Source organism: Canis lupus, chromosome 28 (genome assembly GCF_011100685.1).
Source record: "Canis lupus familiaris isolate Mischka breed German Shepherd chromosome 28, alternate assembly UU_Cfam_GSD_1.0, whole genome shotgun sequence".
Taxonomy (NCBI): domain Eukaryota; kingdom Metazoa; phylum Chordata; class Mammalia; order Carnivora; family Canidae; genus Canis; species Canis lupus.
In genome coordinates, this window is record NC_049249.1 from 2,073,226 (window position 1) to 2,088,269 (window position 15,044).

General features: G+C 36.6%; 1 protein-coding gene and 1 non-coding gene across 2 annotated transcripts in view; one reads left to right on the forward strand and one right to left on the reverse strand.

The window, feature by feature from the left end:
- The window catches only part of ZFAND4 (zinc finger AN1-type containing 4), a 61,970-nt gene that overhangs the window by 3,188 nt on the left and 43,738 nt on the right, over nt 1-15,044 (forward strand). Inside the window, 1 exon segment of the mRNA NM_001302671.1 lies at nt 3,312-3,612. Coding sequence (NP_001289600.1) covers nt 3,351-3,612 — 262 coding nt within the window. The 5' untranslated portion in view covers nt 3,312-3,350.
- Nucleotides 4,035-4,140, reverse strand: LOC119866648. The gene has a single exon (XR_005380820.1). It is a non-coding gene; the product is annotated as a U6 spliceosomal RNA (small nuclear RNA).

Here is a 15,044-nt window from a genome sequence, read left to right on the forward strand (position 1 = left end):
CAATATCATTATATTAAGATCAGTTGTATTTCTCTTCACTAACAATGAACAAATTGAATATGACACAATTTCATTTATAGTATCAGAATATAATTCTTAGGAATACTTCTTTTTAAAGCAAAATTTGTACTCTAAACACTATAAAACATTGTTGAAAGCAATTTAAGAAGTTTTAAATAAACCGAAGGGCATTACATGTTCATAAATCATAAAACTTAATATTGTCAAGGTGGTGATTTCCAAATTAATCTGCATACTCAACAAGTCCTTATTCAAAAGCCCAACTAGTGTTTTTGCAAAATAGACCATCTGATTCTAAAATTAATATGGAAATTCAAAGGACCCAGAGTAACCAGGAGTCCTAGAAGAAGAAATTAGAGAACTCACACTGATTTCAAAACTTACTACAAAGGTAAAAAGGTATTGTACTATTATAAGGACAGGCATGTAGATGAATAGAATTGAAGGACTGGTATTAAACCCTCATTTTGTGGTCAATTGGTTTTTGACAAGGGTGCCAAGACAATTCAATGGGAATAGAATAGTTTTTATGACAAATGCTGCTGGGACAATTGGGTTTTTACTTGGCAAAGTATAAAGCTGGACCCTTCTTTCATACCACAAACGTGAATTCAGAACAGGCCTACATGTAAGGCTAAAACTACAATTCTGGGCAGCCTGGGTGGCTCAGCGGTTTACCGCCTGCCTTCAGTCCGGGGTGTGATCCTGGAGACTTAGGATCGAGTCCCTCGTTGGGCTCCCTGCATGGAGCCTGCTTCTCCCTCTGCCTGTGTCTCTGCCTCTCTCTCTCTCTCTCTCTCATGAATAAATAAAATTAAAAAAAACCATACAATTCTTAGAAAAATATATGTAAATATTACTTTGGATGAGGTCAAGTTTTTGGAACATTGACAAAAGCACAAGCAACAAAAGAAAAATAGCCAAATTGGAGGTCATTAAAATACACTCTTATGTTTGAAGGACACTGTCAAGAAAGCTAAATGACAACCCATGGGGGAAATATTTGAGAATCCTAGATCTTTAAGAGGCTTGTATCTAAAAAACATTTTAAAAAAATCCCTTTTGAATATAAGGGAAGGGAGAAGAAATGTGTGGGAAATATCAGAAAGGGAGACAGAACGTAAAGACTGCTAACTCTGGGAAACGAACTAGGGGTGGTAGAAGGGGAGGAGGGCGGGGGGGTGGGAGTGAATGGGTGACGGGCACTGGGGGTTATTCTGTATGTTAGTAAATTGAACACCAATAAAAAATAAATTAAAAAAAGAATCCCTTTTACAACTAGTAATGAGACAACTAGTAAAAATTGACAAAGGGTATGAATATATCTTCTGAATCCACATTTCTGTAAAGAAGATATACAAATAGCCAATAAACACCTAAAGATATGCTCAATGTCATTAATCTGTAGAGAAAGAAAATTGCAACCACAGTAAAATACTACTTCACACCCACTAGGATGGCTTTAATCACCAAAATAATAAAAAGTATTGGCAAGGGTGTGGAGCAATCAGCACTCTCTTTCATTGTTGGTGGGAACGTAAGATGGTTCTGACCACTTCTGAAAACAGTTGGTAATAACACAAGTTGCTGAATGTGTTACCACCTAACCCAATAATTCCAATCCTAGGTATATGTACGAGAGAAAGGAAAACATGTCCACACAAACACTTGTAATCAAATGTTCTTGTAGCATTATTCATAATAACCCCAAATTGGAAACAACTCAACATGCCCATCAACTGATGACTGCATAAACAATGTGTATTAATACAATGGACTATTATTCAGCAATAAAAAAGAATGAAATACTGATACACCTAAGAATCATGAATGAACTTTGAGAATGTTATGCTAAGTGAAAGAAGCCATTTATAAAAGATTACATATTGTATGATTATGGGAAATGACAAGACTAAGCAAAATGGCAAAGTAGATTGGGGTGCCTAGGGCTGAGAGGGGAAGGGAGAATTTGGGAGTGATATTTAAAGAGTATGGGGTTCCTTTTTTGGGGGTGATGAAAATGTTCTAAAGATGATTGTGATGGTTGTACAATTCTGTAAACATAATAAAAACCAGTCAATTTTAGATTTTAAATAGGTGAATTTTATGGTATGTAAATAACATTTCACTAAAGCCATAATAAAGATTTACCTATGCCTCCAGGAAGATGTGTATCACCTGTCCTACTTTAAGTTCAAGACATTCCCTTTAGGGGATCCCTGGGTGGCTCAGCGGTTTGGCGCCTACCTTTGGTGCTGGGTGCGATCCTGGAGTCCCGCGTCGGGCTCCCGGCATGAAGACTGCTTCTCCCTCCTCCTGTGTCTCTGCCTCTCTCCTCTCTCTGTCTATGTCTATCATAAATAAATAAACAAATATTTAAAAACAAAGTTTTCACTGATTAGCAATTTATCAGTTGTTCCTATTGTAATCATATGCTTGTAATTTATCTTAGGACTTTTGTCTGTTGTGTTTGCCTGTCATAAGTCATTGCGTGTTTGTGTGTAGAGATTATGTCTAATGTCTGTTACCAATATAAGTGTTATCTTAGTGCAGTAATGATAACTTCTGGAATGCTAATTATTATTTAGTGAGTCATTTATATTTTTAGTGAGTCTTATTTTTAAGGAACCTATTAACCTATCAAAAAACCCTATTTTTTTATTCAGTGTGATTTAAATGTACAATGGCTATAACATTTTGTGTGGGTTAGAAAACATAATTTACATGGTTTAGTAAAGGATATGCATAAAGTTTTCAGAATCTTGCAAATCTCTGTTGAGTTTATTGGGTTAAATGACGTTAACAAAAATATATTTGAGTATGTACTGTAAGTAAATAAATAAATGTGTTGAGCTCTAGTAAGATATAGAAAAGTATTGTAAATACAGCTGTTCTTAATCTTTTTTTAAAAAAAATATTTACTTGAGAGAGACAGCATGCGTGAACATGAGCAGGGAAAGGGGTAGAGGGAGAAGGAGAAATAGACTCTCCGCTGAGCAGGGAGCCTGATGTGGGGCTTGATCCCAGGACCCTGGGATCATGACCTGAGCCAAAGGTAGATGTTTAACCAACTGAGCCATCCTGTTCTTAATAATAATCTTATGGTCTAATTGGGAGAGTGGTTCCGGAAACAAATGTGAAGGATTAATGATTAGACCAATTAAGTACTGGAAAGAATTCTAGGGCTGTCTGGAAGATTGATGTAGGCCAGAGTGATTGAGAAAGTCTTTATAACAGAATGAGACATTCAGATAGGCTTGTTAAAAAAAAAAATTATTCTTGTTTTTTAGGTATAAAACTCAAAACATGAACAACGATATATATTACCAATGTTCAAAAGTGATTTGGCTAGAACTGGAATACAGTTGCCTACAACATATTCCAGAGGAATTAGAAAAGTCAAAGTAATGGATAACAGAAAAGATCCTCCATTCTTCAATGAAGATAACGTGGGACCGTTTTACTACAAACTTCCTTTCTATGATACCATGGAGCTCTTCATTGAAACATTGACTGGAACATGTTTTGAGCTGAGAGTTTCACCCTTTGAAGCTGTTATTTCTGTGAAAGCAAAAATTCAAAGATTGGAAGGTACTAGTTTACATTTGTTCATCTGGAGTGTGTAATAATTCTAACTTTTCTTATGGATAAAATGTCAAACCTATATAGAAGTAGGAAGAATAGAGTAATGCACTCTTTAGACCCCTTCCTCAGCTTCAACAGTTATTAACTCATGAACTGTCATGTTTCTATTTCTGCATTCCTCCCACCCCTTTCCACTTCTGCTAGGTTCTTTTGAAGGAAATCTCTGACATTGTGGTAATAGTATATGAAATAATATTTTAAAATAATTTTTCAACAGGTTATGATGACATGCAAAATCTTGCATAAGTACCTTACAGTTATTTTCAATGGGAAATCATGATTGAGTTCCGTTTTAGTGACCTTCTTTACCTATTTATACTACTTTGCAGATATTTTTATTTTTTTTATTACGTATGTATGTATTTATTTAAAATATAGAATGCTTCATGAATTTGCTTGTCATCCCTGCATGCAGGGCCAGGTGAATCTTCTCTATATCATTCCAGTTTTAATTTTTAAATTTTTAAAAAATTTTAAATTTTTGTATGTTTTTTTATTGGAGTTCGATTTGCCAACATAGAGTATAACACCCAGTGCTCATCCCACTCATTCCAGTTTTAGTATACATGCTGCTGAAGCGAGCATACTTTTCTTTTTTAATGTGGAGATTTTCTAAGAGTTCTGGCTTACATTTACATATATTTGAAGTTTCCTCGGTACAGCAGGAATGCTGAATATTGAACAATATTGAATAAGTTCAGTGTCTTTGTGGCTTACATGTGTGTGAAGGGGTCATAAATTATTTTGTGTTAAAATTAGAATCTTTTTCTTTGTACTTTACAAATTTCTGAAATAAGTCGTATTTGCCATTATAGTTGTTAGAACCCAGTATGTACTTAAAAATTAAATTGTTCTATATAACACTAAATGGATGTTGCTGTAATTTAGCGGTAATAACGAGCATTGCCCTCTAGTTTAAGTTCAGAGTTGTAGAAGGATGATTAGTGTTGGAATCTTTTGTCTATTAAAGTCGAGAATCCTGGTGTCTGAACTAAATAGTTGCTGTTTCTCTACTAACTATTCTGTTAAGTTAGTGGCCAGCTGAGTCCAGAGGCCATATTAGTACATCCAGTAATGGCACATGAAACATCTTTCCCTCAAGTGATTTGCTGAGACACAGAGGCAGAAGAGGGTATTTTGACATTGTTCTGCTTTTTTATTAATATGATGGTATAATTATATCTTTTTAGGAGCAGGAAGATAAAACCATCTTGTGTTCTAAATAATCTCTGTATTTTTCCCCCTTTCATGCATTTTGAATAATCTTCATGCAGCAAAAACATTTTAGAGAGTATCTTGCTTAGGTATCTTAATGTCAGAAGATTAAAATTGGCTTACAGAAGGTTAGGGACTCATCCTAGGAAAATGTCATTCCTTTTTTTTTTTTTTTAATTGGAGTTCAATTTGCCAACATATAGCATAACACCCAGTGCTCATCCCATCAAGTGCCCCACTCAGTGCCCGTCACCCAGTCACCCCCCCACCCCCGCCCACCTCCCTTTCCACCACCCCTTGTTTGTTTCCCAGAGTTAGGAGTCTCTCATGTTCTGTCTCCCTTTCTGATATTTCCCACTCATTTTTCTCCTTTCCCCTTTAAAGGAAAATGTCATTACTGACAGAATTGGTTTCACAGCCAAGATGTAGACTTCTTGAAAGTCCGAGATCAGTGTACTAGCATGGTCAGATTCTACTAAGGGCTTTTTTCTTTTTCTTTTTCTTTTTCTTTTTTTTTTTTTAAAGATTTATTTATTTATTTATTTATTTATTTATTTATTATTTATTTATTTATTTATGATAGACACAGAGAGAGAGAGAGGCAGAGACACAGGAGGAGGGAGAAGCAGGCTCCACACCGGGAGCCCGACGTGGGACTCGATCCCGGGACTCCAGGATCGCACCCTGGGCCAAAGGCAGGCGCTAAACCGCTGAGCCACCCAGGGATCCCCTAAGGGCTTTCTTCTTGACTTAAAGACTGCCTTTTCTTTCCGTATCCTCATCTGGCAGACAGGAAGAGAGTGGGCCCTCTGGCATCTCTTCTTATATGCCACTGTGAGGGACACTCATCACATTGGAGTTTGGGCTTCAAGATACAAATTGAGGGTAGGGATACAGTTCAGTGCATAGCATTCCTTTTCCCATTGCTGATCCTCATATCCCTCATCTTTTCTTTTATCCTGTTCCATACTTTCTTATAATTTCTTCCAGCCATGGGCACTGACATTCTGTTTTTCAGGAGGCTTCAAGAAGGCATCTTTCCTGAAAAATGAATTTTGACTTTTTTCTGGGGTGATCTTTTTATTTCTTTTCTTTTCCTTTCTGCCTTTTCTTTTTTGTCTTATCTTTTCTTTTGAGAGAGAGAGCATGCAAGCAGGGAGGCATAGAGGCAGAGGGAAAGAATCCCAAGCAGGCTCCACACCTAGGTTGGAACCGGGAGCAGTACTTGATCTCACAACCCTGAGATCATGACTCAAGCTGAAATCAAGAATCGGATCCTTACTTGATTGAGCCACTCAGGCACTCTTGATCTTTGTATTTCTACCTAGGAAGACATTTGGGGCTAAATCTCCCAAGATAGATAATGTAGCGGGGAGGATAGGAAGGCAGAGGTGACACTGCTCAGTTAATCCTTCAGGGAAGTGCTTGCTCTGCCAGACTGCGTTTCCTTTTCCAGTAAATTCAGAACTGGAGCCTAGTAAGAGATAGGGGGGTAGATGGAGGGAACTGTGACAAAGAGTTGAAGAAATGTGTTGGTTAGTAATGATAAGGCTGTAGCAAGAAAGGAGCAGAACCTACAAGGGAACTTTAAATGGGTGTTGAAGGCACAGTAGCACTAGAGCCAGACAGTCTGATTGCATATTTCTAGCCAAGCAGATTACTTAATCTCTATTTACCTCAGGTGTGCTCATTTAAAATAGGAATAATAATAGTTCCAATCTCAAAAAGTGATTCTTAGGATTCTTAGTTAATAAATGTAGAACATTTAGCAGAGCATCTGTGTTCTTTATCAGGGGAAAATTGTTACTCTGTGGAAAGAGTACAGCATGTACCCATGGATATAAGAATGATGACCTTGGGAAGAGATGTAATTTAGCTCTCTGAGTTTTCCAGAGAAGGCAATTTTTTTGGAGTTTATCATTACCTAGAACATTGGCCTGTAAAGGAGAGTACATACTATGCAGAGGTTATGAAAAGTAATCCAGTGGAAATTGGAAAGAGAAAATATGCCAAGAAATGTAAGGGATTATTATCATTTGGTTCATGATTGCCACGGGCAGTGGATTTCCTAAGACATCCAGTCCTTGGGATTACTGCTGCCTGTAAAGATTTCTCTTCTATGCATGGTATAGGACTTTTTTTCTTGCCCTTTTTATGGGTAGATGGAACCATGTTATTAGTTCTGGTCAATGAACTATGAATAGAAGTTTCTATTAGCCTATGCCCCCAACCTCCCCCATCTCCACTGACATGCAGTGAACATGTAACATGAGCAATAAATCAGTTTTTGTCTTAAGCCATTAACGTCTTTGGGGTCATTTGAAGATTCAGCATAACCTACTTAATTCTAACTAATACAGTATGAAATGGGGATCCTTTTTTTCCCATTACATAGATAACTGGTCTTTTAAATACCATTTATTGAAATACTCTAACTTTTCTCACCAAATTTCATACCTGTCATGTATGGTATTTATGATATTCATGTATGATATACAACTCTTGATCACCTCATCTATGTCTGTGTCTTCATAAGCCAATATTTATTATACATTCTTATTTATCGTGATATGACTTAACAATTTTTTTTAAAGATTTTATTTGTGTATTCATGAGAGAGAGAGAGAGAGAGAGAGAGAGAGGCAAGAGACACATGCAGAGGGAGAAGCAGGCTCCTGGAGGGAGCCTGATGTGGGACTTGATCCTGGGACTTCAGGATCATGCCCTGAGCTGAAGGCAGACGCTTAACCACTGAGCCGCCCAGGAATTCCTAACTTAACAAGTTTTGATAGTTGATGATGTGCATTCACATTAAGGATTGTTATGTTTTCTTAGAGAATTAACCAATTTATCATTATGTAATGCCTTCTCTTTACCCCCAATAACTTTCCTTATCCTGAGTTCTGTGCTGTCTGCAATTAATATAGCTACTCCAGCTTCCTTTTGATTATTATTGGCATGATGTATCTTTCTCCATCCCTTTACTTTTCCCTCCAGCTTTCTTAACAAATAAAATTGTATATATCCCTATACTTTTAATCTCTAACTTTATGTTTAAAGTGGAGTTTTTAGAGACTACATGTAGTTGGGTCTTGGTTTTTGATCAAGTCTGATGATCTCTGTCTTTTATTTTTTATTTTTATTTTTTTAAATAATAAATTGATCTCTGTCTTTTTTAATTGATAATTTAGGCAGTCGATGTTTAAAATTATCTATATTGTTGAATTAATAACTATTGTATTTGTTACTTTTTTCTATTCATCCTCCTTGTTCTTTGTTCCTTTGTTTCTTTTCTGCATTTTGTGGTTTTAATTAAAAACTCTCTTCTTGCTTACAGGATTTGTAATAAAAAGTTCCCTATAATTATTGTCTAGTTTTTTCCTCTGCCTTCTTTAAAGATTTTCTCTTTGTTTTTGCTCTTCTGCAGTTTGATAAGATATGCCTAGGTATAAATTTTAAAATTTTAATCCTCTTTGGTGGTCTCTGAGCTTCCTGTTGTATGCTTTGGTATATCTTGTTAATTTTGGAAAATTCTGGGCCATTATTACTTAAAATATTTCATCTGTACTATTTGTTCTGTTTCTTCTAGTATTCCAGTTACACCTTTTGAAAATTTTCCACGGTTCTTGAAGTACTGGTTTTTTTTTTTTTTTTCATTGTTTTTTTTCTCTTAATGTTTCAATTTGGGAAGTTTCTGTCAACATTTCTTTAAGCTTTAAGCTCACTGATTCTTTCCTTGCAATTTCCAGTCTACTAATAAGCAGGCCGATCAAAGTCTTTTTAAATTTCTGTTATTGTTTTTTACTTCCAACATTTACTTTTAATTCTTTTGTATACTTTCATTCTGTCTGTCTTTTCTTTTTCTTTTTTTTTTTAAATTTTTTTATTGGACTTCAATTTGCCAACATATAGCATAACACCAGTGCTCATCCCAACAAGTGCCTCCCTCAGTGCCCATCACACAGTCACCCAAACCCCCCACCCACCTCTCCTTCCACTACGCCTTGTTCATTTCCCAGAGTTAGGTGTCTCTCATGTTTTGTCACCCTCACTGATATTTTCACTCATTTTCTCTCCTTTCCCTTTATTCCCTTTCACTAATTTTTATATTCCCCAAATGAATGAGACCATATATTCATATTGATTGACTTATATTTCACTCAGCATAATATCCTAGATGGACACCGAGACTCCTTCCACAGTTTGGCTATTGTGGACATTGCTGCTGGAAACACCGGGGTGTAGGTGTCCTGGCGTTTCACTGCATCTGTATCTTTGGGGTAAGTACCCAGCAGTGCAATTGCTGGGTTGTAGGGCAGATCTATTTTTAACTCTTTGAGGAACCTCCACACAGTTTTCCAGAGTGGCTGCACCAGTTCACATTCCCACCAACAGTGAAGGAGGGTTCCCCTTTCTCCACATCCTCTCCCACATTTGTTGTTACCTGCCTTGTTAATTTTCCCCATTCTCACTGGTGTGAGGTGGTATCTCATTGTGGTTTTGATGTGTATTTCCCTGATGGCAAGTGATGCGGAGCATTTTCTCACGTGCTTGTTGGCCATGTCTATGTCTTCCTCTGGGAGATTTCTGTTCATGTCTTTTTCCCATTTCATGATTGAATTGTTTGTTTCTTTGCTGTTAAGTTGAATAAGTTCTTTATAGATCTTGGATACCAGCCCTTTATCTGATAGGTCATTTGCAAATATCTTCTCCCATTCTGTAGGGTTGTCTTTTAGTTTTGTTGACTGTATCCTTTGCTGTGCAAAAGCTTCTTATCTTGATGAAGTCCCAATAGTTCATTTTTGCTTTTGTTTCTTTTGCCTTCATGGATGTATCTTGCAAGAAGTTACTGTGGCCGAGTTCAAAAAGGGTGTTGCCTGTGTTCTCCTCTAGGATTTTGATGGAATGAATCTTGTCTCACATGATTAAACTTATTTGTAGGTATTTCATTCCTTTTGATGCAATTGTAAATTGGGCTTTTAAAATTTCTCTTTTTGGTAGTTCATTATTAGTGTATGGAAACATACATTAGTATTTTGTATTGATCTTGTATCTTGCAACTTTACTGACTTTGTTTTATTAGTTCTAACAGGGGTTGTTTTTTTTTTTTTTTTTTTGGTGGAATTTTTAGAGTTTTTTTGTTTGTTTGTTTTTTGTTTTTTTGTTTTTTTTTTAAACTTATGATAGTCACAGAGAGAGAGAGAGAGAGAGAGAGAGAGGCAGAGACATAGGCAGAGGGAGAAGCAGGCTCCATGCACCAGGAGCCTGACGTGGGATTCGATCCCGGGTCTCCAGGATCGCGCCCTGGGCCAAAGGCAGGCGCCAAACCACTGCGCCATCCAGGGATCCCTAGAGTTTTTTAATATATGTCATCTGCAAATAGAAATAGTTATACTTGTTTCATTCTGCATTGGATACCTTTTCATTTTCTTGCCTAATTGCTCTTTCTAGGACTTTCAGTACTATGTTGAATAAATGTGGCAAGAATGGGCATCTTTATTTTGTTACTCACCTTAGAGGAAAAACCTTCCATTTTTCCCCATTCAGTATGATGGTTATCGTGAACTTGTCGTATATGGCCTTTATTATGTTGAGGTATGTTTTCTCTATACCCAGTTTTTTGACAGTTTGTACCATGAATGGATATTGAATTTTGTTAAATGCTTTCTCTGCATCTGTTGAAATGATCCTATTTTTATCCTTCATTTTTAAAAAATATTTTATTTATTAAAAAGAGGGAGAGCAAGCATGGGCAGTGCAGATGGAGAGGGACAGGCGACAGGCAGACTTCCAGCTGAGCAGGGAACCCAACTTGGGGCTTGATTACAGGACTCTGGGATCATGACCTGAACTGAAGGCAGATGCTTAACTGCCTGAGCCACCCAGGCACCCTATCCTTAATTTTTTAATGTGGTATATCATATTGATCTGTGGATGTTGAACCATCTTTGGATTTCTGGAATAGTTCATGGTATATGATCCTTTTAATGTTCTGTTCTATTCTATTCTATTCTATTGTATTCTATTCTAGTTTTATGTGTTTTGTTGTTGAATGTAGTTTGCTAATATTTTATGAGGATATTTGCATCTTTGTTTATCAGGAATATTGTCTTGTAATTTTCTTTTCTTGTAGTATCTTTGTCTAGTTTTGGTGTTAGGGTAATGGTGGACTTGTAACATGAGTTATGGAAATGTTCCCTCTTCTCTTTTTGAAAGAATTCGAGAAGGATTGGTATTCATTGTTCTTTACATGTTTCATAGAATTCACAAGTGAAGCCAGCTGGTCCTGCACTGTTGTTTCTTGGTAGATTTTTGACTGCTGATTTATTTCCTTACTAATTGGTCTGTTTTGAATTTTTCTTTTTTTATGATTCAGTCTTGGTAGGTTGTGTGTTTATGAATTTATCTATTTCTTCTAGGTTTTCCAATTTGTTGGCTTGTAATTGTTCATAGTAGTCTCTAATCTTTTATATTTATGTGGTATCAATTGCAGCTTCCCATTTTTGATTTGATTTAATTTATTTGGAGTCTTCTCTTCTTGATGAGTCTGACTAAAGGTTTTCTCATCTCTTAAAAGTAATTGGCTCTTAGTTTCTTTGATCTTTTCTATTGCCCTTTTAGCCTCTATTTCATTTATTTCTGCTCTGGATCTTTGTTATTTCATTGATTCTGCTAACTTTAGGTTTAGTTTATCCTTATTTTTTTCCATATTCCTTGAGTTGTAAAGTTAGGTTGTGTGAAATACTATTGTGTCTTAATGTAATTGTTTATTGCTATGAATGTCTCTCTTAGAACTAATTTTGCTGTACCTCCTGAGTTTTGGTATGTTGTATTTCCATTTTCATTTGTCTCCAGGTATTATTAATTTTCTTTTTTATTTGTTCTTTATCTCATTATTTATCAATAGCATGTTGTTTAATCTTTACATATTTGTGAATTTTGCAGTTTTCTTTTTGTAGATAATTTCTAGTTTTATAACATTATGTTTGGAAAAGAGACTTGATAGAAGACTGAAGATTTCAGTCTTCTTAAATTTATTAAGTCTTATTTTGTGACCTGACATATGATCTATCCTAGAATACATTCTATTTTTACTTGAGAAGAGTGTATATCCTGCGTTTGGATGGAATGTTCCGTAAATGTTAAAGCCAGTTGGTCTAATGTGTCATTTAAATCTAACGTTTCTTCATAGATTTTCTATCCGGATGATTTGTTGGTAAAGGTGGGATATTGAAGTACTCTACTATTATTGTATTGCAGATTCTTTCTACCCTTAGGTCTATTAATATTTGTTTTATGTATTTAGGTGCATAGATATTTATAAATGTAATATCCTCTTGTGGGATTAACACTTTTATCATTCTATAATGACGTTTTTTTGTCTCCTGTTATAGTCTTTGTCTTGAAGTTCCTTTTGTCTGATATAAGTATAGTTGCTACCTACTTTTTTTGGTTTCTTTTGGCATGGAATGCTTTTTTCCATCCCTTTCTGTCTGAGTGTGTCCTTAAAGCAGAAGTGAGTCTTTTCTAAGCAGAATATAGTTAGGTCTTATGATTATTATTATCATTTGCCGTTCAGCCACTCTCTTGATTGGAGAATTTGGTCCATTTACATTAAGGTAATTACAGATAAGGTATAGGCATTATTTCCGTTTTGTTAATTGTTTTCTTGCTGCTCTATAATTCATTTGTTTTCCGTTTCTCTTGCCCTCTTCCTTTGTGATTTGATGATTTTTGGTAGTGGTATGCTTAGATTTTTTTTTTCTGTTTATCTTTTACAGATCTACTGTAGGTTTTTGCTTTGTGGTTAAAACCAGGAAACTTATATAAAACATCTTGTTTATACAGTTTATTTTAAGCACGTAACAACTTAATTTCAAATGCACTCTAAAGCTCTGTATTATTACTCTTCTTCCTACATCTTACATTTTTAATGCCGCAATTTAGCTTGTATTCATTAACAAATTATTGTAGTTATATTTATTTTTACTACTTTTGTCCTTTAGTCTTCATACTTGATTTATAAGTGATTAACGCACTGTCATTACTTTAGATTACTCTGAATTTAACCATGTATTTTTAACAGTGAGATTTATACTTTCAGATGTTTTCCTGTTACTAGTTATAGTATTTTATTGCAGTTTAAAGATGTTCTTTTCACATTTCTTGTAATTCTGGTCTATTGTTGCTGAACTCCTTCAGCTTTCGCTTTTTTGGAAAACTTTGTCTTATCTGTAATTCTGAAAGATCACTTTGCTAGGTAAAGTATTCTTAGCAGTGTTTTCTTTTTAGCACTTTGAATATGTTGTACCACTCTTTTTGGGCCTGGAAAGTTTCTGCTGAAATATCTTTTTGTAGTCTTATGTGAGATTTCTTGTTCTTAAGAAGCTGTTTTTCTCTTGCTGCTTTAGAAGGATGCTCTCCTTATCTTTAACTTATGACAGTTAAATTATAATGTGTCTTAGCTTGGGCCTCTGTGGATTCATCTAAGTTTTATGTCTGTTTTTCTCTGTCTTTACCTTTTGGGACCTCTATAATGCAAATATTGGTCTATTTAATATTGTTCCATAAATCCATTAATCGGACTTTTCTCTTTTATCTTTTTGCTCCTTTGACTGGATGAATTCCACTGTCCTTTCAGTTTGCTGACCTTTTCTTCTGCTTTGTATGGTTGGCTGTTTTACCCCTGTATTTAATTTTTCAATTCAGTTATTTTATTCTTCAGCTTCGTGATTTATTTGATACTTTCATACATTTTCTCTTTGTTGAAATTCTTACTTTGTTCGTGCATTATCCTTCTGACATTGGCAAATATCTTCATGATCATTATTTTGAACTCTTTATCAGGTAGATCACTTATCTCCATTTCATCAAGAGGTTTTATCTTGTTCTTTTGTTTGGAACATACTTGTCTCTTTACTTTTCTTGACTCTCCGTGATGGTTTCTGTGCTTTAGTTAAAACAGCCATTTCTTCCAATCTTGATGTAGTGGTCTTATATTTGATATGAACCTTCTCATTCAACCCTGCTTATCTCTCAGATCTTTGTGATTATCCAAACAGTGCATTTTTGTGGCTTGCAGTAGTTGTCGCAGTGGGAAGGATCTCAGCACGTAGATACAGGCTGTTTGGAATCTGTCCCCTAGGCTACCATCTTTAAAGTATGCAAATATATCTCTTTTAGGGAAAGGCTGCTAGATGATTGTTTCTATTTGCCTCTTCTGCGCTGTACCGTAGTTAGCCAGTTAAGAATTGTTTCTCTGTTTTTCAATTTTTCCTCTCCTCCAAAGATTGTATTTATTTATTTATTTATTTGACAGAGAGAGAGAGAGAGAGAGAGATATAACAAGCAGGGGGAGCAACAGAGGGAGAAGGAGAAGCAAATTCCCCACTGAGCAGGGAGCCTAATGCAAGGATGGATCTCATGACTTGAGCCAAAGTAAAGCAGATGCTTAAGCGACTGAACCACCCAGGCGCCCTTCTTTTCTTTCTTTTTTTTAAAAGAATATTTATTTTGACACATGAGGTGGGGCAAGATGGCAGAAGAGTAGGGTCCCCAAGTCACCTGTCCCCACCAACTTACATAGATAACTTTCAAATCATCCTGAAAACCTACAAATTCGGCTTGATTTAAAGAGAGAAAAGCTGGAATGCTACAGTGAGAAGAGTTTGAGCTATCAAGGTAGGAAGAATGAAAAATAAATAAAAAAGCATTCAAGGGGGAGGGGCCCCCGTGAGAGGCTGGGCTAAGGCCAGGCGGTGAGAGCCTCCAGGACAGGAAAGCCCAAGCCCGGAGAAGCAGGAGCTTTACCAATCTTCCCGGACGGAAAGGCACTCGCAGGGAGCTCGGGCAGGATCCCAGGAGGGGCAGTGATGCCCCCCAGGTTCCCGGGGTCACTAACAGAAGAGGTGCACCCTGGGGAGAGCACACCACACCACAGGCCGAGCTACCTAAAGGGCTGGAGGGCACGCCCAGCGGGGCCTCGGGAGCAGCTCCGCGGTGGCTCTGCGGGGAGGGGGCTGCGCGGCTGGGGAGTATGATTCCAGCAGCACAGGTCCCAGAGGCCAAGGAGCCGGGGGACACAACCAAGATCTGGCACTCCCCCCTAGGACAGGCGGGGGCCGAGAAGGCACGGGACAGCGGGGACACTCCTGCAGCTGGGT